The following is a 25268-nucleotide window of genomic DNA, read 5'->3' on the forward strand; positions in this document are numbered from 1 at the left end:
CAATTTTGAACTTTAAAAAGATACAAAATTTTAAAACTTTTGAGAATACTAAAAAAGATGAACATATGCAAATGGAGATAAAAGGATAGAAATAAGTATTAAAATTCAAAATTATTTAGACCTTTTATTTCATCGATTAAATCAAACTTAATCTTAGAAATATTTCATTAACTATTCAATGATTTAAAAATTGACAGTAAACCTAATTTAAATAATAGCAAAATATTATAAATTGCAGTAAATATTATATATTCTCAAGGTGCTTTTGTTTCAGATTGGACTTCTGTTGCATTTGTTAGTGAGCCCATTAACTGATTACCCATAGATATAAAGCAGTATTTTCAAGAGTAATTAAAATTTTCCGCATAGTCAGTGCCTATGTAAGCAAATGCTAGTTATTGCAATGGATAGTGCACTCAATATCATCACTAAAGAGCTGGAGAGACAGTATTGTGGGATAAGGCGCTTGTTCTACAAGTGGCTGACCTGTGTTCAATCACAGTACCCAGTAAGAATGATCCTTGGACACAGAGCCAGGAGTAAGGTCTGAGTTCAGAAAGCAAGCCTCCCCAACCCCCATAAAAGAGTACCATAACTGAAATAAAGAATGTAAATTTTTCTATGTAAAATTCAAGTCTAGTTCTCATACAGAAGTTCTCAAAGTCTGATGCGTTTGTTAACATCTTAGACACTCCCTTGTTCACATAATCTCAAATGGCCCAACCCTTCAATTTCATTGTAAGAATTATTGGGAAATTTCATTCATTTGTTCAACTGTAATATATTCGATGCCAAGTAATCAAGACACAGTAGTTAGTGTTGGGGTGGGACCGGAGGGGGCAGGAAGCCAGTCTTGCCTTCACAGAGCTCAATGTTCAATGTTAGAAAAGCACCAAATAGATCAAATGTATTCTCATCTTCTTGGATGGTGTGTTTTACAGAAACATCAAGTGTTATTATAGCTCATACTGATTAGAATAAGGATATATATGAATGGTTAGGTGTGAGAATTATAAGGGAACTTTTATTGAGGAGGTTGTATGCTTAGGCTGTGGCATAGAGGATGGGAAAGGGTGAGTTAGATGCATGTGACATGTGTACAGAGGGGTGGAAATAAGTGTGGGGAGTAATTCTGACTTACGATTTGTGTGTCTATTAGAAATAGAGCCCAGTATGTTTGAACATTAAAGGGCCAGAGAGGACTGAACGCAGGAAGATGGAAAGAGTGCTGAAAAGGATGCTGAGACACTAGTATAATGTATTTTGGTTGCAAACAAGATTCTAGAGAAATACAATTTAACCTAGGAGCAGCCACACATAAAGCCTAAATATGACCAATTCTAAATTCAACATAAGCAAATTTCTATTATTACTGGGAAGTTGGTATATGGAAAACACTCATCATGTTTCAAATGTCTTAAAATTCATTTCAGAAAATTATCTGCAAGATTTTCATGCCAATTAGGAATGTTAAACATCTCTTTATGTCTTAAACACATAGTATTTGGCACAAAATGGAGAGTGACAAAGAAAAGTGATAATGAAATATTCTCAGACGAGGATTTCACAAATGTAGAAACATGGGCTTGGGGGCGTGGATTGGACCACACGTGGTGGTGTTTAGGGCTATTCCTGCTTCTGTGCTTAGGAGTGACTTCTGGCGGTGCTTCAAAGACCATATTTGGTGTCAGGGATTCAAACCAGGGTCAGCAGAATACAAAACAAGTGCCTAAGACCCTATAAAATCTCTCCAGCCCCACACAAGATAATATTTCATGATTTTTAGAGAAAAAACATGTAACGCCATGAAAATTGAAACTCGTTTTTAAATGGAAAAGTCCCAGACAACCAAAATGTCAAGGATAAGAAGGGAGATGAAGAGACATTCTAGACAGAGACATTATGGTCAGTCCTGTGACCTTTTCCTTCCCCATACCCCTCAAAGACACAAGAGCAGGTTAGAAGATCTTGTAGAGAGAAGAGATTTATTTAAGAAACACGGTGTCAGGTGAAAGAGACTTAGAAAACCCCTGAGAAAGATTTTCTTCTGAATCCTGACTGGGTTTTAGAATTCTTCTCTCCCTAGTGACTCTTAGATGGGAAGATTTATGGGAGCCAGCTCCTCAGAACTGGTGGGCCAAGGACACTTGTGCATCAAGCTGACATCTTCGAAAGGGGTCAAAAAGATTGTGTTAATAAGGGCCCACTGTGAAGATGAGTGAAAAACAAAAGCTCCCTGGGGTGGGACAAGTGACCCATAGCTCAGGAACTGAGGGTCGTTCACGGAAGGTCAACCATGGAGCACCTGACCAGTGTCTACAGCAGAAGCCACTGCATAGTAGGGGTGCCTGCTTCTTATTCGGCTTCTGGATATTTCACAACAGAGAGTATCCAATAAACAAAATGAAATTACCAACACTGCCCACCAGGTAAGAAGACTTTTCTGCTGTTAGTCTTCTCCTTCCTAGACTAACTGGCCGCTCACTGTCCTTTACTTCTAGCACCTAATGGTTTTACTCTACACTCTACTTCATCTCCCAGTGTTGAGATCATGTCCCAGAACTGGTTTTTGGCCATCATTTTACATCCTACTAAATATAAATTTCAGGGTCGCGTCGGAGAGACAGTATGTGGGTAGGGCACTTGCCTTGCATATGGCCCACCCAGAATTTCCAGGACCCTTTATGGTCTTCAAGCCCAACCAGGATTTATTGCTGAGCACAGGGCCAGGAGTAAGCAGTGAGCACTGTGTGGGTTTTACTGGACAAATAAGCCGTCGAACATCAATTTACAATAAATCTCTCTGTAAATCTAAGCAGCTGAGTGAGTTGGAAAGCAAAGAAATTGATACAGTAGTAATACTGAGTATTCCTCTTCAAATTAATAATTATCATCCTCAAATGGGCCCCAGTGCCAACCCGAAATCCCATTGCATTTCTCTGGTTAACTCGTTCACACGTTCACACAATGTTTGAGGAAAGTGATCTCCACCCTCCTCAAACCTTGGCAACCAGATTTTTTCTCACTCCCGTTGACACTTTTGCTTCATAAGGAAATAGGAGCATCAGTAAAGAAACCCAACATCCCATATAACATCAGCTTTAACTGCCCCACTCATCTCCACTTCCGTAAGAATGAAAGAAATCTCTGTTACTTTTCTGAGTTAATCCTTAGGCTATGCCCTGTATCCTATCCACTCCAGCAATGAACCACTCTGTCCTCTATCACACATTGACCCTTCTTGTTGGAATAGTCTCATTTCACTTTTAAGTGAAAGGTCCCTTGATCTACCCCTCTATCACAAACAATTCACTGGAACACAACTGCTACTGATAATATGTATAAGAAAATCTCAAATAGTGATAAACTTTGCAGATCTTACACATATCTTATGTACATTTTAAGAGAAAACTTGAGATCCATCCTGTTTATATATATATACGTATATATATATATCTGAAGAAGCATAGAGAATTCACCATTTAGTTCATGAGTCAAACTTGGTATTTCTGACCTAAATCACATAGATACAGAAATGAAATGGTGTGCAAAAATTTTCAGTGTGCAAAGCAGAAACAATGCTATTTGTTTCAGTTAGTTCCTTTGCTTTTATCAACACATATAATGTACTATAGAAAATGAGATGGGGGAAATGGCAGCATAAATAATGTTGTGATAACTAGAGAAGTAAAATGGGAATATGATATTCCAATAGCAGAATCCCTTAATAAATTCTAAGAGAAAAAATTTCTGACATGAAACAGTTAACATATAGGTGGAGAGCATATAAATATAAAATTCTGGAGTCAGATAAACATTTAGTAACAGTTTTAAAACATTGTCTTATAAAGAATTTTCATGCCCAAGAGAAGCAATCACCTCAAAAATTATAATAGGAGTAGCAACCTAGAACTGCTTTTATTCTTCCATACTGCATTCTTTTCTGAAACAAGAGATAACAACTGAATTAATATAATCAATGTCAAGGTTATTCATAAGCTCCAGACCTGCCTACAACATTGTTTAGAATTTTAGAGTGATAATATTTAATAATTTTAATAGATATAATTTTAAATATTCCAAATACAACATTCATTCCCACCCTACTCAAATACATTAACCCAACATGTTTAGTCACTGGAGAAATCTGAATTACCCAATTGCACAAGTCAAAACTAGAGGTTTTTTTTGTTTCTGTTCTCACTCATTAGCTTCATACATATCTGAAAACTTGTTTAACATTTAGCAACAAAGATTTCTTCCCCAGTGATAAAGCAAATGCCAATGTCTATATGAAAAAATATAAGATTACTCGTCTCCCACATCTGTAGCAAAATGTGCTCTTCATGAAGTTCCACAGAACATACAGGAGATAAATGGGGATTCCTACAGTGAGCACTGTGAAATATAAATGCATCAAGGGAGCTAACCCACACTTATTTGAAATAGTTGAGGAAAGCTGTTTTTGTTTAAATAGTCAAATTTTCCATATGGAGAAACCAGCAATTAATATTAGCAAGGGAAATCTATGAAGCCACAGAAAGCCTGCCTGCTGGCTTGACTCATTTCAGAGATTCAAAATAAAAAGTTACACGGTCTTATTTGTAAGGTTTTGACACCTCTGAGGAAATTCGGTGTTCCTGTTGCATTGTGTTCTGTGTGTTCTTGAACTACAAACAGGACGATTACGAAGATGGTGAGGGGCTAACCCTTTCCTGGCTTGGGCTGAGTGGCCCCAGCTGCAGGGAGGAGCTGTCTGCTGGCTCTCAGTGGGGTAGCAGGGTTTCCCTTTGGTGGAACATCTGGAGGTGATCCCCTAGCAAAGTTGAGCGGTTGCCTGGCTGGACAGAAAACACAAAACAAAACATCTGTGTGACAGATAAATGAGTGAGCCTATGTGAATCTTGGCTGAAACACCATCTGTAAAACACACCGTGTGTCATTTGTCTGACACCAGGTGAGTTACTCTGGTTGGGAACCCTGCTGAGATAAAGAAGATGATGACTGTGCTCCTTCTACTCCTCCTTTCATCTGTGCTCTTTCTCATCTGTCAGCGTGTCTCTGTATTTTCCATGCTACTGTCTAACAACTGTGCCAAACACCAACATGGATGCAGGCAGTATATGACCATTCTCGCTTATAATGTGTATGCTTATATACGTCACCCAGATATTTTACGGCATGAATATATACATGCATATATATGTATATACATATGCATGTACATATATACATATATTTGCATGTATATATGCACATAAACAGAGAAAGCATGATATATCATGGAAATTTGACGTATTACAAATGAACACTTTAATTTTATAGATTTCTGTTGAAGTCATAATTTCAGTAAGTCTACAAATTTCAGTGTTTTATATTCCATGTTAAACATTATATTGGGCAGATGTTTAAAAATCCCCTAAATTATATTGAAAATGATATGCTAATCTTGCAGATTCATCCACTAATCTAATCTTATCTCTGTTTGATATAATTTATAAGTTCAGAAATCAATATAAGTGCTTTTAGAGAAGGCATTTTTTAAAAAGTATGTTCTTAATGAATATTAACTCATTCAATGTTCCCACAAATATCTTCAGATCTGGAATGTCAAGTAAGAACTAAAGTATATAAGATGTAAACCTGTTTCTGTAGGCATCAGATTTTCTGAAATTGTCAACAAATCATTAAGTACTATGTGTACATGTGGTTATTAAACTATGCAAAATGACCTTTAATACAACTGACTTGGTGTTACGCTTCAGTTTTTCAGACATTTTCCATAAAAAAATGCAGTAGCACAAGTTTTCTTTTCAATTTTCGAATACTTTTAAATTTCTTCTTTTGAAATAACACTTTCCTTAAGCTCCAAGGAAACTAGATTTTTTAAATAATGATAAGACTCCATCTCAATTCACAAATAGATTAGGTATGTACCAACTGTTCTCCAAAACAAGATGCGGAGCTTGGAGGGGTTTCAAATTGAGGTCTCTATAGAGAAGAACTCTGCCTCAAGCCAAAATGCTCCATGTCATTTAGCTTCTGTGCAACACAGAAAAATAGCCAGAAGAATCAAAATTAAATGACAAGCAGAAAGATTTTCTAAATCCTGGCTCATTATTCATAAAAATTAAAATTAAAAATTAAAAACATTCTGTCTTACCAGTATTGAAGACACAAAATTAATCCAGGGATTAAGCAAATTCTTAAATCCTTGCTTTTCTTTGTACTATTAAATGATTGTCTAAAACAAGCCCTGCAATTAAAATATCCTTGGGGGAGTGGGGTGTCTCAAACTATCCTAGCATCGATAATTTAAATAAATAGTCACTTATGGTAGAGAGTGATAATTTCCCTCTTCTTAGCTACTTTAGAAATATTACCCCCCATTTTTATTCAATAAATTGTTATTGAACATTTACTATATGCCAGGCTCTGAGGATTCTTCAGTTAGGCAAGGTCCAGGCTAACCTATCAAATTAGAGCAGTGTCTATAGACTCATGGGATCTGAAGGTTCCAAACAGTTATGTGGCTAATATAACTCCTGGTGATGGAAGGAGTTTCCCTTCTCACTGCAGAGAAGGCCAATGCAGCTGGAGTGCCCTTTGTATTGGGAGAAGCAGAAGCTGGGACCGGTGAAGGGGCAGTAGGCAGCTCACAACAATCTGTAGGTCATGTAAATATGTGTGCATTTTCCCCTACAAACAACGAGGAGCAACTGGGGCATTTTTACCATGTTCTGAGTTGATCTGATTTATTTGCAAAAGATCAAATGATTCCTCTGACAGCTATAAAATGGAGTTGGACAAATGTGGAAATAAGACTAACCTTCAGAACATTCCGTCCTCAATAAGAGAGTATGTATGTATGTATGTATGTATGTATGTAATTTATTTGTTTATTACTTTGGTTCAGGGGCTGTACCTGGTGCTTCTCAGAGCTTACCCCTGGCTCTGAGCTCAGGGATCACTTCTGATAAGGATCAGGGGACCATACAGGGTGTCAGGAATAAAACCCAGGTCAGCTGCATGTAAGGCAAGTGCCCTACCTGCTATACAATCACTCTGGCCCCAAGAAGTTTTTTTGTTTGTTTGTTTGTTTTCTGGGTCACACCCTGGCAATGCACAGGGGTTACTCCTGGCTCTGCACTCAGGAATTACTCCTGGCGGTGCTCAGGGGACCATATAGGATGCTGGGGATCGAACCCAGTTCAACCGAGTGCAAGGCAAATGCCCTACCTGCTGTGCTATTGCTCTAGTCCCCAAGAAGTATTTATAAGGGCTTATCATAACTGGAATACAAATAAGCTATTTCTAAATGCACCATGTAACTTTATATCTTAATATCACAAAATAGTATTTTTCCCAGATCACTTCTTTCCTGATCTTCAGTGGGCAATATATTTCCAAAGGTTTTGGATAAAAGCACAGGAGAGAAAAGGCATTCTCGCCTTTGCTAATCCTTTGTGGTTCTGGACAGAGTTTATGGATGTACAAGCTCTCAAAGCCAATAATTTCCCAAATACTTGACTTGTAAACATTATTCTTCACTCCTCATCGATCCATCCCTTACTATCGGAAACTGGAGATCAGTGCCAGTCCTGTTTAAAATAGACAACCAAGATTCAGCCCTTATAACTGTCACACAGAAATGTGGGTCCAGCATGATTGGATATTTTTACCTAATTCTAGATGTCTAGATTTGTATCTAAGATGCTTCTAGTGTTCAAATATTAAGTAATAATTTGGATGTTCTCTAAGATAAGTAGGGAGGCCAAAAAAAAAAATCAACAGAATGGATCTAGTCCAGAGACCATCAACTTGTGACCTTTGAAAATAATCCCTTTTCTTCCTTAAACATTCTACAGTTTAGATCATTTAGAGGTGATGTCATCATGTACTTAAAATACATCATCTTTCAAATTTGAGATTTCTTTTATGTTCCTACATGGTCAACAAGTCACCTACTTTCCCAGGGATTAGAGTAGAATTAGGAAATAACTACAAAAGAACAGCAAAAGGAAATTTGCAAGTTGAGGGAAAGGTCCTTTAACTTGATTGTGGAAATTATATGACGATATGTATTTGTCAAAACTCACTGAACTGTAAAGCAAAAGGAATAAATTTTACTGTGTGCAAATTATATCTCAATTCAAAAATATAATAACTAACCGTAATACTGTTCCAAAGAGGGAAGAAAGGGTCTTTTTCATGATGAAAATAATGGCCCGAGAGACCTGAAACAAAATTTAGTGGTTTGTTTTACAACAAAGATGTTTGATGCAATATTCAGACAACTGGGAAATGAGTGACTTGGAAATTATCTAGCACTTCTAGATAACCATTTCACAAGTACAAAATAAGGGAAACACAGCTAAAATGCTATATAAGCAAATAAAAATTGCAGTGGGTTTCAGTAGTGCTATTATGATTACAAAATACTTTCAGAATACCCTCTCATGTAGTCTTCACGATACACCTCAAAAGTACACATATCAGAAAATTACTGAACAAAGGGGTATAGTACTTTGACTGAAGTGGAAAAGTAATAATTATGCAGTATATAGTACATCCAAAATTTCTATTTCAGAAAAACAAGTATTCCAGATTTTGCAATTCATATGAGCAAGGCACTGTGGAAAACTATCTTTGAGTAGAATAATCTGTTTCCAAACTATTACTCATTCAAGGAAAAGAGCATACCTTCTTCATATCTGTATTTCCAGCACACAGCATAATGATTGCTAGTGAATCTTTGTGGGATATCATCAATTACTGCATGCCAGGAAATTATCTTTTTGTAATTAACTTTTTAGAAGTTTGAGTTGCTGGTTGATAGAACAAAGTCAAAAGCAAGATTAACTTTCAGCTCCGAGAGTATAGTCATGAAGTTTGTATTAAAGGAATGAAAATTAGTATAAAAACATATGAAATTTCAGGGTCACTATAATCCTCAGATTTCATAAGTGCTTAGAGAGAGGCCAGAAAGATACAGTTGAGAAAATCCCTAAAAATCAGGAATTTATAAGCAACCAAAATCTGCAGCAAAGAGACCACTATGCATTGGTGGTTTAATGTTCACAAATCACTTAGCTATATTAAAAATTCCTTCGTAAGACTTAATTATTTCATTCTGTCAAATAAAACTATTTGTCGAGGTTGGGAAACAACCAAATTATTTAGCTTTCCTTTCCCTTTGAACTGCCTGGAATCAACATCAGTCAAACTACTCACATGGTTTAATTCCCCAGATATTTTTCTCCCCCCTAATTTCTTACCTCATAGTCATGTCCAACTATTGTTATTCACATTTAATAAATGTGCCTCTGACTAGATTAACAGTGCAGAGTGAAAAGGAAAGGTCGAGGTCTTTTCCTCGGTCTTCAGTTATGAAAGCAGCACTGGGAACTTTTATGAATGTTACACATTAATCCACTGAAATGGTCATTTAGTTTCTTTTCCAAACAGGATTTCATCACATCTAATAATAAAGTAACAAGCCATTTTCAATGGTTTATAATGTACAGAAAATGATTCTATATGAATTCTCTGTGACGAAATAAGCTGGTAATGCAGCATAAGTGGTCTTTTTTCCCCCCAAAGCCCATTATATATGCCTCATGGATCTATTTACATTGAGCTAGTCATGTTGAAATGGCATCTATTTATGGATATGGTCAAAGTTTCTTTTATAAACTTCTATAGATAGATAAATAATCACAGAGGCCTTTAACTGTTATAGAATTAAAACTGCCTTTCAATACTCACTGAAGTTTTTGGACATACTATCTACCTAATGGGGAAAATGTAATCCTATGTTGGTGATTAAAGACTGCATGAAAACACACTGTCAAATGGACAGAGAGAAATTAAGCCTGACAACACTAATTCCTAAAAGAAAACCCAGTTCAAGTTTCTACTCATCCATTTTTAAAAGCTTAAAGCACTTTCCAACCATGAGATGCCAACATTCACATTTAGGTTGAATTTGATGAAGTCAGTAGAACTGCAGCTCCAGGCATTCTTAAAACTCACTCCAATGAGAAGATGTTTGCTCAATTCCCTCTTCCCCAAAAGAAAAACAATGTAACAATGCGTGAAAAAGAATGAAATGTCACTCAGCACCAGTGGAGATGTATTGCACTCATGGAACCTACTAGAAAACCTTCCGAACCAACTAAAGAGTGAACTGTCCATATCAGGTCCACATCTAGTGAGTCCCACTGAGTGAATGCATGGAGGGCACCATGGGGAAAACTGAAAAAAGTTGTTCCAGGAAAAGGATTTCTTCATCCTGGAAAATTCAAACTAATACTATAAAACTAACAGTGATGGTGATGATAACGATGATGATTCCTCTGCCATTTGTCTGTCTGGCAGCTAAATTTCTTCCTTGTTGGCAAAAACAATAGCACTAGGAACTACTGTGACTCCCCAGATGACAGAAGTGACTCTGAAATAAGTACAATTAGTTAAGGCAGATTTTTGTGTCATGTGACAAATGTTAACATTCTTGTTCTGCCCCCTGGTAATCCTGTTACTATGGTCAGCTTACTTAAAACACTTTAAAATCAACTGTCTTTTGGGTGTTTCTGTTTGTTTGTTTGGGGGGCCTCCTCAGAAGCATCAGGAGCCACCATGGTAGACACAGAGGTCATGCTGTGCCAGGGATCAAACCTGGGGCCTCTTTGCATGCAATCCAGCCCTGTGAGTATGTTGCTGGCCTTACAAGGAATTTTCCTGTTAAAGCAAAAGAGTTACCATTAAGGCTGAGGAGATAATATACATAAGATTGCTAGCTAGCGAGTTATCCCAACTCATAATAAAAGCCATGTATAAAAAAGAGTTGGCATTATATGATCCTGTCCATAAGGTAAACATGGAGAAGGTGCTGAGAGGAGTAAAGAATGGGAGGGATTCAGTAGGAGAAACAGGTGTGGCAAAAAAGAAAAAGCAGCAAATTTTGGTACGTGGTCCTCATATAAATCTTAATACAGGCAAGTCATGGTAAAATTACCTTTATTAAAGTAAGGTTGATGTGATGTGTTTACTTATTTGATAACATGAAGTTTGACATCAAAAAAGCTGTATTTCTTGGAAACCAGATGCCTACGAAGTTGTTGATTTTCAAATGGTCTCCTTGAAAGAATTCACACTTTGCTCGACAGTAATAAAAATATTTAGTAAAAAATAATATTTAGACCTATCACAGGGACATTGGCCATAGAAGAAAACACACACACACGTGCATACTTGTTTGTGTGTGACCAGAGGCATAAAAGAATATACTCCCCAAGGCTGCTATGGATGGATGATAGGGGACTAAGACGGGTATGAATCATGAGGGGTTATGGAGACTATGTAACATTATGTCAGAAAATTTTGTCATGAAAAGGACTACAACAGATACTACTCAAATCAAGGGTCAAATTCTCTTCCAAAACGAATGAAATTTCCCCATTTGCTATGATCCAGCATTTGAGCTTAATTATATTCATGCTTTGCTTGTCAGACATAGTATCTACCTATTTAGCACAGGACATCTGCTTGGCCTCCCCTTTACTGGTCTTGTCTTAGATATATTTTTATTATGATAAAATAGCACTCGTGTCAAAATGCCTAAGTATCATGGTAAAAATATATAATAAATACTTCTATCTAGAGTGAACCTTGACATATATAAGATATCATCTCATGATTTATGTGAAAATTTTTTAAGTGCTGGCTGATATCCAGTCATAGGAATGCAAAAGATATTTATCACCAATGAGAGAGAAAAAAGAACCAACATCCTACAAAAGAAAGAGATAAATGTAGGAAAAAGAAATAAGAAACAACTATTATAAAGAAAATATGCAAAGAAGATAACCCAAAGAGGTTACTAAACAACTCTAATAGATTTTTTTACAGTGGTGGTGGTGGGGGGAAGCCATTTTCTTCATGTCCCCTATCCTAATACTTTACACAATTTATTATTCTTTACTTGACTACTGCACTCCCCAGTCTCCGCATGCTAAGATCCATGACAGTGAATTTGTTTTCTTGATGCCCAGAATACTGTCTGGCACAAAGTAAGAATTTAATATGAGTTGCTAAATGGATACAGGCGGAGATTAGTATTTCATTAAAATAAGCATTGAATGAGAATTCTCTGGAAATTCTTAAAATCTCTCAAAACTCTGCTCATTTGAATTTTTTACAAAAATATGAAAAAAACATGAAATAAAAATTTAAAAGGTACTAAAATTCTAATGTAAATGGAAATTCTTAGGCATAACATCAGTGTTATTCTATTACTATTGTCACAGAATTTCTACAAAGAATAATGGATGCCACTAAGTGAGGAACAGAGATCTATGCTAAATTATTTTATAACAAAATGCCTGAAGGTACTGTGAAAGATTTCTGCATATTCATTAAGAGTTGATGTGTCTGATTATCTGTCCATTTATAAACTGGGCAGTGGTAAAAATATTTTATCAAAAACAAAAACTCCACAATTGACTTCAGTTATTTTATTGTCCAGTTTTGTTGAACTAGCAGATCTGTGGTAAAAGTGAATTTGAATAAGGCTCAGGAGAAAATGTCCATTTTTTCTCTATGTTTTGTATCTATTTGGCAAACTCTATTTAAATATTTATTTTCTTCTATTAAAAAAAACTGACAAAGAGACCAGAGAGATATCTTAAGGGTTGAGAGAGATCCCTAGTTATAAAGGGTCCCCTGAGCAGACCCTGAGCTTTGAGTCAAGAGCATTTCTGGGTGTGGTCCCCCCAAACTAAACATACAAAAAACTACTAGCAAAAGCACCAGTCTTCTTTTGATGGAAGATATGAAAAACTACTAGTTTCAAAAAGCTATCACTATAAGAATGTAACATCTCGTAGGGACAGAAATGACATTTTGTGTCTTAAACAGAAGAAAAGTGTAAGAAATCTATGTTTTCTTATGGTTTTCTCAAAACATGTTCAGTGACTATAGACTATTTAAACTAATGAGCTTCAATCTTTCATTCTAACAGATTTTTGCTTGCCTTTTTAGCTTAGCTCATTACTTCCTGGTAGATACAATATCACAACTGCTTCATAACTCCATGCCAGAGATATTTTTGCTAACCTGTTGAGCACTTGCACCATCATCGGATGATGTAAATGTCATTAAACTACCAGCAAAAGGCAGGTTAGATAAATTATTTAACATGCATTTATATTGCAGTTATAATAAGCATTTTATTGGGTTTTTTTTTTTTTTTGGTTTTTGGGTCACACCTGGCGATGCACAGGGGTTACTCCTGGCTCTGCACTCAGGAATTACTCCTGGCGGTGCTCAGGGGACCATATGGGATGCTGGGATTTGAACCCGGGTCGGCCGCGTGCAAGGCAAATGTCCTACCCGCTGTGCTATCGCTCCAGCCCCCTATAATAAGCATTTTAAATGGCTGTTTTGATAAATGCATCCAAATATTGATAATATCTGGATTTTTTGAAAAATATGTCAATTATTATATTAACTATGCTCTATAAAGTAAAATTTTACTTTAAATTCTTCTAACTGTAATTATTATTTTGTGAGTTTTTTTTTAAGTTGTGATTCAGGAATCAAACCCAGGGATTCCCACCTGGGAATGCACTTTTGCTGAGATATATCCCCAGTCTGATTCTTCTCAAATGCAATAAAATAGACGATTAAAAACCTCATACCAAGAGAGTCAACCACATCTGTGACATAGGTTTAGAAATAAACTTATTTTTTTATTGTTGCTCCAGTTTTGGTCTCCTAAACTTCTCTAAAAAGAACCACAAACATGAAGGAAGACAAAATTTTTAATGTCTTTTGCAAATGTATGCATTTTTAAGTGCCATTATTTCCTAAATAGTAATAAATAGCTCAAAAGTGGAACCATGTTTTGATTTGGGTGTTATTTATGTTTGGGTCACACCTGAAGATGCTCAAGGCTTATTTCTGGCTCTGTAGTCATGGGTCACTTGATCACAGGTGGTAACGAGATAGAATCTGGGTTGGCTTCGTGTTAGGAAAGTGCCTTAACCCCTGTACACTCTACTAAATGCCTGAGTCATGTCTTTATGATAGCAAATATTTGGTAGTATTCAAAATATATCTTCATTAATTACAAGGGGGGAAATAAGCTAAATAAAACTATGAGCTTGTTTCTCATTAATAGGTATTCCAAATGGGTAAGGATACACACACAAAAATACTAATACATAGACACTGGTTAGTTTTTAACATCTATGTTATGGCCCTCACCGGAAGTAATATTTTCTTCATCTCATGGGAAGGTTAACCAGCAGTAGCAATTCATCCCTTGATTTTATTGCAAATACTTCAGAATAGGATGAAGGTTCAATATTTTCTTTAATAAGATTTTCCTGTGTTCCCTTAGACAATTGGGGCCAGGTGAAATATCTTCAAAATCTGTAGAATACCCAATGTGCGTACGCCATTTTGATTAAACATATGGAATACATACTTGGAGAAAAGCCAACTGGAGACCTGCTTGAGTAATCTAAACACCCAAGCTGAGAGGGGTTAATATATAAAGATCAGCTTTGTCCTTTGAAGTTTTCTGGACTTCATTTTGCCTAATTAAGACAAGATTTAATAATCAAACCACTGTACAAACATGTTCCTAAAAGTATAGGTTTGTTTCTAATTTTGGGATGAATTCTTAACAGATTCCAAGGAATCAGCTCCACATGGGAGAAGGTCGCTGATAAGATTTGCTTTTCTCATTGTTAAAATGTAAATGCCTGCTTTTCATCTTAGTTTCTTCCATGTGGTTGAAGTTTGCATCCGCTTGTCACAATCACAAGTGTGATACTAACATACCATCTGAGTGTGAAACAGTGGCATCGCCAGGTCATGAAAAATACCTTCTGAAATATCCTTAACAGACAATTCTAGGAATCGTTCATAGATCACAATTTCAGGGGGATAGACTTGCTCAGTTTGAAATGTATTTCACTTATAATGAAATACATAAATTCACATATTTCTAGAAATAGAACTAACTAGCAAAGTGAACCTAGTACCATATCAATATATTATTAGGTAGAAGATTCCTAGTTTTCTCTTCTACTTATGTTTTTATTTTCCCTCACTGGACACTGGATAACTTTTCCAGACCATTTGGTAAGAGACCACAAAACAAACTCCACCCTGTTGCAATAAACATTCACATTCACATTCAAGTCAATGAGTCATTAGTCAAGAAGGAGGGTAGTTTTCTGATGACTCTGAATTGATGCAAAATCACTTGATAATTGGAGAAATAGCAAAAAAATTCGCTTTAATATAAATTATGAATAAATCTTCCACATAGTGAAAATAATACGCAGTATAGTAAAAGATGATCCATGGGACAGTTGCCGCTGTCAGTCATCCATCCCCACCCCAGTGGCCCCACTTTCTCCCACCCTTCAATCCTCTCCCATCATCATCCCTTCGCTTGCAAATAGCAAAGAGTTGGACTAGAAAAAGTCCTGTTCATTAATGTGATCTTCAATCCATTCTTCCTTCATGGCTCTGCCTTATTAAGATGGAGGTCAAAAAAGAAGAGAAAAGTTTTGGCCCTATCTGCAATAAGGTAAGCACAGGATAAACACCTTCCTCTCCTAAGTCTTTACAAAGAGGATCTGACTTTTGCCCATGAAGTTTCATTTTGCTGATGACTCAAAACAAAATGAAAAATGTGAACATAAGCTAAATTTTAGCTATTTATCAGTAGCTGTGTATCATTTCTCACACAATAGCCTATCTAAGCCACTTTTTAGATAACACAGAAACAAAAGTGGAGACAATGGGATCTTAATAATCTGAATCTTATTATTTTTCCAGGAATGGCAACTCTGCCTTAGGAGCCCACCACAGTAGAGAACAGTGGTGAAACTGTACCTATCAGTGTAGCTTACAGATGCATTGAAAACGCATTACCAGGTTGATACTGTTAAATGTCAATTTCCCTTTTTCCTCTTTTTTCTCTTTTGTGGTTGCCTCAGCAGAAGAACAGCTAAGGATGTAGAGTGATACAGACATTTTCTGTCCATTTCAGCCACAATAGGGCTGCCAGAAGCATCACTCGATCTGGAGAAAACTACTTAAAATGCTGTTTGGAATGAAGTGGAGCATGCTAGAAAATAAATAGAACAAGGATACATGTTGCCGAGAAATACCTTATTGGTTAACCTTGTCATGGCTTGCATCTGTGCAAACTTTTGGACATATCAGTCTAGCACACATGCAACTCTGCTCAAGTCTCTTCTGTAATGCCAAAAAAATGAAGTTCAACGTGGAGGCCTCTATGCGTCCTGATTATTTAAAGTGGGAATTGTACAGGGGCTTACTTTGTTCATGTGGATCTGCTGCTGGTACTGCTTCTGCTTCTCCAAGAACTGCTGGTGCTGCTGCTGAATGACCAACTGAGCCAATGTGCTCTGCGGCAAAGGTGCGGACTGGGTTCGATTCAGGGGTCTGTGACGGGGTAATTTGTGGGTGCCTCGAATGCCAGGTGAAATTCTCTCTTTTGTTGCCAAGGGAGACTGAGGATGTAAGGGAACTCCACCTGAAAATACACACACACAATTATCGGAGAAGACAGATAGTTGCAGAAAATAATGTATTAGATATGTTTCGTGAAAAGTAATGACAAGCAACAAAAGAAAAAGTTGAACAAGCATCAAAGAAGGCTAAGTTTGGTGTCTGAGGAGAAGGCAGAAAAGTCAAGGAATTGGGCAGATATATGTCTGACTTGTGATTCACTGGAAGTCCACTCTGGAGTAACTAAAGATGAAATGAGCTTAGGGCATTTGCTCATGGATCTCAAAGAGTAAGTAAGAATAATAGGCTTTCCAGTGTACTCAGGTGTCTGGGATACCTGCGTCTCATACTCTGAGTCTCTACAAAGGTCTTAGGGTAAGGAGACATGAAATTGGGTTACTAATAAAAGAAAAGCCCTAAGATGGTCTGTACAAAGTGTCATTATTAATTACCAGCCACAAGAAGCTTTTGCTGTCGCATTTGTTCTTTCAATAATAAATGCTGCAGGAGAGCTTGGTGGCTGCTGTTGGGCTTTCCCTCTAGAGCGACATGGGGATGGCTTGCAGATGTCGAGATGCTGCCCCCATACTGTCCAGGCAGAGGAACGCCTTGCCTGAGTGCTTGGCTCTCACATTTCTGCTTTTCTTTCAGTGGATTCGAAGCCTGTGTCAAGAAATCATAAAGATGTTAATCCTCCTTTCTCCACATTGGTCATTAGGTGTGTCCATCGTTAGGTTAGTTCATGATTCCATAATTCCTTCCTCCCCCGAAAATAAAAAAAAAACATCTTACCCAATGGCTAGTATAAAAATAGATAATAGCATGTCTTCTAAACCAAACAAATAAGGAAGAAGAAATGAGTTGAAAGATTGGAGAAGATTCATTTCTCAGTGGCTACCATACTGATTTTACCAAAGAAGGTTTTGTTTAATGTTTTGCTAATTTGGATTTACTTCTTGAAACATTTTAATGAAAGATTTTAGTGCACTGCTTAAGAAAATGGCATATTGGTCAAACCACAACACCCAAAAGGAGAGAGAGAGAAAGCAAAAGGGAATGCCCTGCCACAGAGGCGGGGTGAGGTGGGGGGGATGGGGTTGGGATGGGGGAAGAGATGTTGGGATCATTAGTGGTGGAGAATGGGCACTGGTGAAGGGATGGGTACTGTATAACTGAAATGTAAGCACGGAAGATTTTAAGTCTGTAACTGTACCTCAATGTGATTCATTTAAAAATATTTTAAAAAAAGAAAAACAACAAAAAAGAAAAAGGCATATTGAAAAAGTGAAACTTACACAAATTTCTAAACTATTATGTCAAGGGAATTATCAAGTTATAGGTATGATGCTCTAGCATTCTGATATTGAGGACTGAAGCAGAAGGAACAATTTAGTGTTTCTCTACATGTCTTCCAATAATTTCATAGAACTGTAAGTTTCTAATACTTGAGTAAAATTTTTGAGTAAAATTCCTGAGCTAACTCAATGATAGTTTGTATAAAATATTCAGGAATTTGATTTACACATGTATATTAATTCATAACAGATCTTCATTTCTCTACACATTGAAAATGACAATCCAGATACATTTGTTTAATAAATTAAACTATAACTGTAATTAAATATCAAATAAAAATGCTATTCAAACATGAAATGCATGACAACACAGTAATAAGGTAATGATCATTATGTCATCAATAGTAATAATGAATTATTCTATTCAAATGACTTAATGAATGGTGCTTATGTTGGAATTATAAAAGCAGAAGTGTAAGACCTCAAAATTATGTGGCATGTTTCTTTTCAAAACTCGTATTTCGTCTTTCAAAATTGCTCTGCACCACCAGGGAAGCAAAGTAATTTTCAGTGATGGAAAAATTGAAGGACAAAGAGGTAAATGGTTTGCTTAATCACACTGTAAGTCAATGCAATGCTTCACCTACAACTGATTCCTTCTCCTGCTCTCTTTTGCTTTAAAGTTCCCAGTATTTAGTGAGGAAATAGACTATTAGAGATCTCTGCTCCAAGGTAATACTAAGATTGAAAAATTAATTGTGATGGCCTCATCCACACCAAAATGGAAGCAAAGAAAAATGAAACTTCAATTCAAACCACATTGGTTTATTCATCCAATGGCACCAAATTGTATTACCATTGAAACATTCAATATTCTGAATTTAGTACTTGGTCCTTTGGAGAAAAATCTCCCTGACCCCATTGAAAGTAATATATGTTTATTTTAACTGGCAGGATTGACTTGGAGCATGAAATGAAGAATGAAAATAAAATGCATATTCCTATAAAAATTTTAGCTACTATAGGGTTATCATAAGAGATAAGAAAAGTAGGACAGGAAAAATAAGTTTTATTAAGTGAATATGTGAAACATCCTTGAAATAGTATGCTTAGTTTCATCCAAATTTCCTTTTTATTTTCACTAGATACAACTGTTTACAAAAGCTTCACATGGCACTTCAAGAGCATACCTGAATTTGGAAATTTCAGACTTTCTTTTTCAATCCACAGGTTAAAAACAAAAGCAAACAAACAAACAAACAAAATTTGCATATTTTTCCTTTTCTCTATCACTGGCAAAATCACTGATAACAGATTACATTATACTGTAGCACCATAGCACTGTCATCCCGTTGTTCATCAATTTGTTCAAACAGGAACCAGTAACGCCTCCATTTTGAGACTTGTTGTTACTGTTTTTGGCTTATTGAATACACCAGCGGTAGCTTGCCAGGCTCTGCTGTGCGGGCGGGATATTCTTGCTAGCTTGCCAGGATCTCTGAAAGGGACGGAGGAACCAAACCCAGGTCTGCCACGTGCAAGACAAATGCCCTACCTGCTGTGCTATTGCTCTAGTCCATTATATTATACAATATTAAATATTCATTTTAATACGTATTGAACATAGTCACATAACTGATCATTAAATTTCATGATAGATGTATGAATGCACAGATTAGCACCTAGACTCTTCAACTATGTAGTTGTGACCTTGTAACTGAATATCAGGGTGATGAAAAATATTGCAATCGTAGAGGGTTTCTGAATATACAATGAACTAAAAATATTTCAAAACTCAAGGGCATACTGAGTCTAAAGTGTACTTGTTGAAGGCCATGTTGAAGTTAGCAATTGAAAACAAGGTCTCAAATGGAAAAATTTTAAGACCTAGGCTAGTGTCTTGTTACAGGCCTTATATCCTGAAAGTAAATCACAAACTAGACAATTTTGTACATTTTCCTCACATGGGCATACTACAGAAGTCTGAATCTGATAAAGTGAACTCAGTGGCACTTTTGCCACTCAAGATGGACAAAACTGATGACAATGGTTAGCATCTCTGTAAATATAATGAATTAATATAATGAATTATGTGACCTCTATATCTGTATAATTAGAAAAATTTCACAGATGACTTTTTTGGGGTAGACCTTACAAATCTTTTACCAAGACTAAATTTTACATTGTAGGAAATACTTATAAAATAATTATGGCTTTTTTTAAAAAAAATGGGACAGAGTTATCCAAGATATTCTTATAAATGTTGTCAGAGCTTTTAAAATAATTAGTGCATTTAGATTCTCCTGGCAATAGTTTAATATTGCTTCTAGAGAGTTTCTCTAAATACATATTACTTACTACTACAGAATATAGGAACTTAAATTCTCCAAATAAAGTTAAAAACAAAATAAATTTCCATAAACACATCTATCTCTGTTTTTAGAAACTGTATTTCTCAGCACTGGCCTGAATTGAGTTCTGGCTATTCTATTTACTGACTGTATGATCTTGGGGTTTACAATCTCAAATTTAAAATTCTCAGCTTTTCGGTAAACATGTTTTGTATAACCTTGTTTGTGGGTCACTGTGTGAAACAACTAAAATAATGTATCTGGTCTGTGCTTTTTAAAACAATATACAAAATTTTGGCTATTTTATATGTTATTTGAACCAATATAGTACTTTATAAATTAACTTGAAGGTCTCTTACAGAGTCAGAATAGAGTGGAAGAGAGGTTCTCTACCAAGTTTCCCTGATGTAAAAATATATAGGAACTGAAAGAGCATTCCTCTAAGTGTGTATAACTGGAATTGGTTGATGCTAATGCTACATAATGACTTACACTGAGTGGGGCTGGCACTGCCGGAAGTCCCAATGTGATGTTGGGCAAAGAGGGAGAGGTATAAAGACTTAGTAGGTTCATGGAATCTTCATGAATTAGAACGCGTTGTGAAATCATTTGCTGTGAAAGAAAAATAAAAAGAAAGAAAAGCAGAGTATTAAAATATTATGCCATACGTTCTATTGCAAAATGTTTACTTTGAAGGAAAAAGGTCTATTTCGTTGGCTGGAGAGTGATTTGGATTACACTTGACTGTATTCAGGGACTATTCTTGACCCTGTACCTACCAGGAGCGAGCCCTGCTGGTGTTCAGATCAGCTGCAAGAAAGTAGGTCTCATTTTGTCAGTCATACTTTTCTTATAGATCGGGGCCAGAAAGATAGAAGAACAGGTAGGGTTTTTGCCTGGTAGGTGGCTGATCAAGGTTTGTTCCCTCGCACCCTGTATGATCCCCTGAGCCTGTTAGCAGTGATCCAGAGCACAGAGTCAAAAGTAAGCCTGAGCAACACAAGGTGTGACCCAAAACCAAAAAAAAATTTTTTTTCTGTGCTAGTTTTATTATTAATCTACTTTTTGTCACCAAGGGACTTCTGAGTCCCTTCCAGTAATTCGTGGGGAAATGGACATCGCTTCAATGTAAGAGTCTGAAGATGCAGCTCCACGTGGGCCCTGCAGTGCTGGAGGTTACTGAGTCCTTCCAGTTCAGTGACACCCGAGTGCCTACTTGGCCATGTGAAGAATACCTGGGGCCTCCGGGGACACACCCAGCAATGCTGGGGAAACCATGTGTTTCCGAGTATTGAACTGGGGTTGGCTACACATAAAGCACATGCTCTCTCTCAGGCCTGCAGATATTTTGGTATTTTAATTATGTATTTTATGATATTTGTATCCAAAAATTCATCTGTGAAAGTAAATTCAAACTTTCTCCACCAGACATAATTATAAAATGTAAAGTGTTTCTATATGCATTTGTTAATATCCATCATTTATTCTAGTCTGTCATTAATTGTTAAGTGATCAGTGAATTTTGTGATACCTTAAAAGTACATATTAAAAAAATGAAAGTACATATATTTTTCATATTACTGAGTAACAAATATGTGTATAACTCTGTTATAAAAGTGATCTTAGTATGGTTAAAATTTCATTTTACTGACAGGACGGTTCATGGAAGTAAATTTTAGATTAAATATCACCAGAAAGGTCTTCTACAATATAAGTCACATATACTTTAAAATAAAATTTATGAATAAACAACGTTTTTTGATCATTTGTATTCAGAAAGCAAAGTAAATGTTAAAATATTACGAACTCCCTGCACCACAAATCTCTTTGTTTACACTAAAATACCTTAAACATTTTGGCATTACAGTCCTTTGTACAACAAATACCATTTTAAAAAAATTTAATACTTAAAGAGTCATGTTTTCCCACATGTGGCCTAATATGGTTGCTTGAATTACATTTTTTGTTTAACTCCTGCTTCCCTCTCAGAACTCTTCTACAATAAGAGTTACAAAGGTCTTATTAGACTAGGGAACTCTGGCCTGATATGGTCCCCAAGGGAACAACATCCCTGAAAAAGAATACTCCATGTAACAGTATGACACAGTGACTGCTTTCTTCCCAAACAAAAAGCATATGGGACTCCAATAATAGACCACCTCCAAGAGGGATATTGCACACACGGGCTTTGACTAAAGTAAATATAATAACTTGTCAAGCATGTTTGGTGGAGCTGTAGATTTTCCCCTCCACAAACCTGGGATATCAATTAACTGGGGAAAATATCGTGTGCTAATACAATGCAACCTCAGAATGTCACCGAAGAGTGATGCACCACCAAAACACAGGATGTTATTCCAAAACATGGACTCAATCATAGGTTTGTTTGGAGATGAGTACTAGCCTTAACATAATAAAAGGAGAAGGTTAAATGTGGACTTTTCTCCTTGCAACTTGAAACTCAAAGCTAACTCAGACCTTGTTTTTCCTCCAAAGAACAAGTCAGATACTTGTGCATGAAAATCAAGTGTTTAACGGGAATGATTAACGTTTTTTGACTTTATGCCCAACTTTTTTCACATGATTAAAGCTGTTTAAAGTGCTATAGCATGAAGGGTGTTGGAACAGATTTATCATTATAGCATGTGACATTGCAATTTTATTTTGGGAGCTATCTCAGCAGTTGTAAACTTTGACCATTAAAAAGAGAGTAGTATTTTATTCACACTAATGACTATTAACATAAAGTTTATTATATATACCTGGGTAAGAACAAAACATGTGATTGGAAGTAAGTATATTTCTACATGCTTACTGGTAAAAATATTTATTTTTCACAACACTGAAATTTGACATGCACCAAGGAATGATCCCACAGATCTTACAAAAGAGGCTATTTCATTCCCCAAAGTGAGGTATCCTTCCACTTGATCACACGAAGCAGACCTAATGCTAACGTGAAAAAAAAAAATCTCTTGCCAGACATGACATCAGATTACTGCTGCTGCACGTGAATATTTTCAAAAGTGAAAGGATTTGGGGGGATATTCTTAGCATTTTATTTCTGAACCCTGTTGTTTCATAACAAAATACAGTGATTCCATTTTCTTGACAGGTCTTTGGATAGCACCATTTTGTCTGAGAACATTTCAATATAACTTTAATGAGAAAATAACAATTCCCATCCACGTGGCAGGAAAGAGCACTGACTGAGGGTATGCTCTCAGTAAATGGCATGAAGCTGAGACTACCGTCTCTAAGATTTTTCTATGTTAAGTGGAGACTTTACTGATTTCAACACATGCCAAGCCCTCTGCTACGATTTTTGGACAGTGACCTTATTCGCATAGACGCCCTCCAGCCACCATAATACTTATTCTGGCTAAGAAAAGCACGTGACTTTTTTGACTGTGAATCGCAATAACTTTGAAACAGGATAAGGCTTTAAGCTTTGTGGTCAGGGCTACTGCAGAATTACAAACCATTCTGCAGTTATTTTTGCCAAACAGAAAAGATATTTAAAGAGAAGAGGAAACAAGCCTTCAGGATTATAGAAAAGAACAAAAGTATGCAACTGGGATCCAGCTGACCTGGGCACAGAGAAAGCCATGACGAGTTAATAACTGTGAGGATCTTTAAGTCACATAGAAAAAAATCCCTGGTGAAACAAGGAAAGCACTGGGTCCCCAAAATCTACTGAGTACAGTTAATTCTTCTTAGAGACTGATTGGTATAGAATTTTTAGCATAGAATTTCAGGGAATTGGACACTGTGTGGGTTCTCTCTTTAGATTACAGATAAAGAAAAAGGTACTGCATTTATGTAGACTTCTAAGGGCTAGAATTATAAATGACTAAACCTGAAATAGTTTTTCTGAAATAGTGATTTTTAAACATAGCTTTCCTCAGTTTGAATTTTTGAACAAAGTAGCCGAATTATTCCAGTTTAATGTCTTTCCCGTTTTGGTTTATACTCAGTGGCACTCAGGGTTTACTACTATATATGCACTCAGGTTTCATTCCTGGTGGGACCCAGAGGATTGTATGTGGTCTCTGGGATCAAACCTGGGTCAACTGCACATAAGACAAACACCTTACTTACTGTACTATCTCTCCAGTGCAGTATAATGTTTCCTGTTAAGAATCTGGAACTGTATTCTGAATTTCTAATGGAGTATAGACAACTCAATAGATGAACAAGAAGACAGGTACCATTTCACCAAGCAATGATAGTTCCTGATCAATATTCTTGCCAGACTGCAAGATTACCCCATATCAGTATTGTAGTAAGCTCAAAAGTACTTTTGTAGGGTTGCAGTTACATCTAGTGGTGCTCAGAGTTTACTGCTGGTTCTCTGTTTAGGGATTATTCCCGGTTAGATTCAGGGGACCAGACATTGAACCTACATGTGCAGCTTAAGGGAAGCACCTTATCTACTTTATTACTCTAATTAGCCTGCTTACAAGTATTTTTTGGTAAAGTCAGGATTTTATTGGAATGCATTTTGGAAAACATATCCAACCCTGAAATCATTCAATGTGTCAACATTTCACAACTTAAAATATGGAGGTGGTTTACTCTCAAAGTGTTCAGAAATAATAGAAGCAACAGTGTTGTACTTAGAAAAATATGAACATTAAATGATTTAATTGCTACCACTTAACATTAACAAAACAATGAATGAGCAACAATTAAATTTGATTAATGGCATGGCTTGGAGTGACAGGCGTGTAAAAAGGTCCTCCTAAACCACACTAGTTCACTTGCTAATCAAGTGTAAAGGAAAAAAGAATCATTCAAAGATGTATAATTATTTCTAGAATTAGAGTGGGATCTGAACCTTTGTATGGCAGAAAGCAGATTGTCAAGTTTAACCTAAGTGTTAATGGGTAACTAGTATCTGATCAATAAAAGCTTGATGTTGGGAGAAGAGTATGTCAAAAATTTCAGGATTTAGGAAGGGAATTCTGGTGAATATCAGCACTACAAGCCCAAACAAGTATAATATATACCATGACTTATTAGGTATAATTCTGTTGGAGTTATATCATCAAGACATCTCATT

The 25268-nt window shown here is 36.3% G+C and overlaps 1 protein-coding gene across 6 annotated transcripts in view; it reads right to left on the reverse strand.

Moving 5' to 3' along the window:
- The window catches only part of HDAC9 (histone deacetylase 9), a 1006394-nt gene that overhangs the window by 376106 nt on the left and 605020 nt on the right, over positions 1–25268 (reverse strand). For all 6 annotated transcript variants that reach the window (XM_055131803.1, XM_004602237.2, XM_004602242.2 and 3 more), the window contains 3 exons: positions 20696–20815; positions 17010–17220; positions 16365–16582 (listed from right to left, as the gene is read on the reverse strand). In XM_055131803.1, the coding sequence (XP_054987778.1) occupies positions 16365–16582; positions 17010–17220; positions 20696–20815 (549 nt within the window). The remainder of the gene's footprint in view (positions 1–16364; positions 16583–17009; positions 17221–20695; positions 20816–25268) is intronic.

Source organism: Sorex araneus, chromosome 1, assembly GCF_027595985.1.
Source record: "Sorex araneus isolate mSorAra2 chromosome 1, mSorAra2.pri, whole genome shotgun sequence".
Classification (NCBI taxonomy): Eukaryota; Metazoa; Chordata; class Mammalia; order Eulipotyphla; family Soricidae; genus Sorex; species Sorex araneus.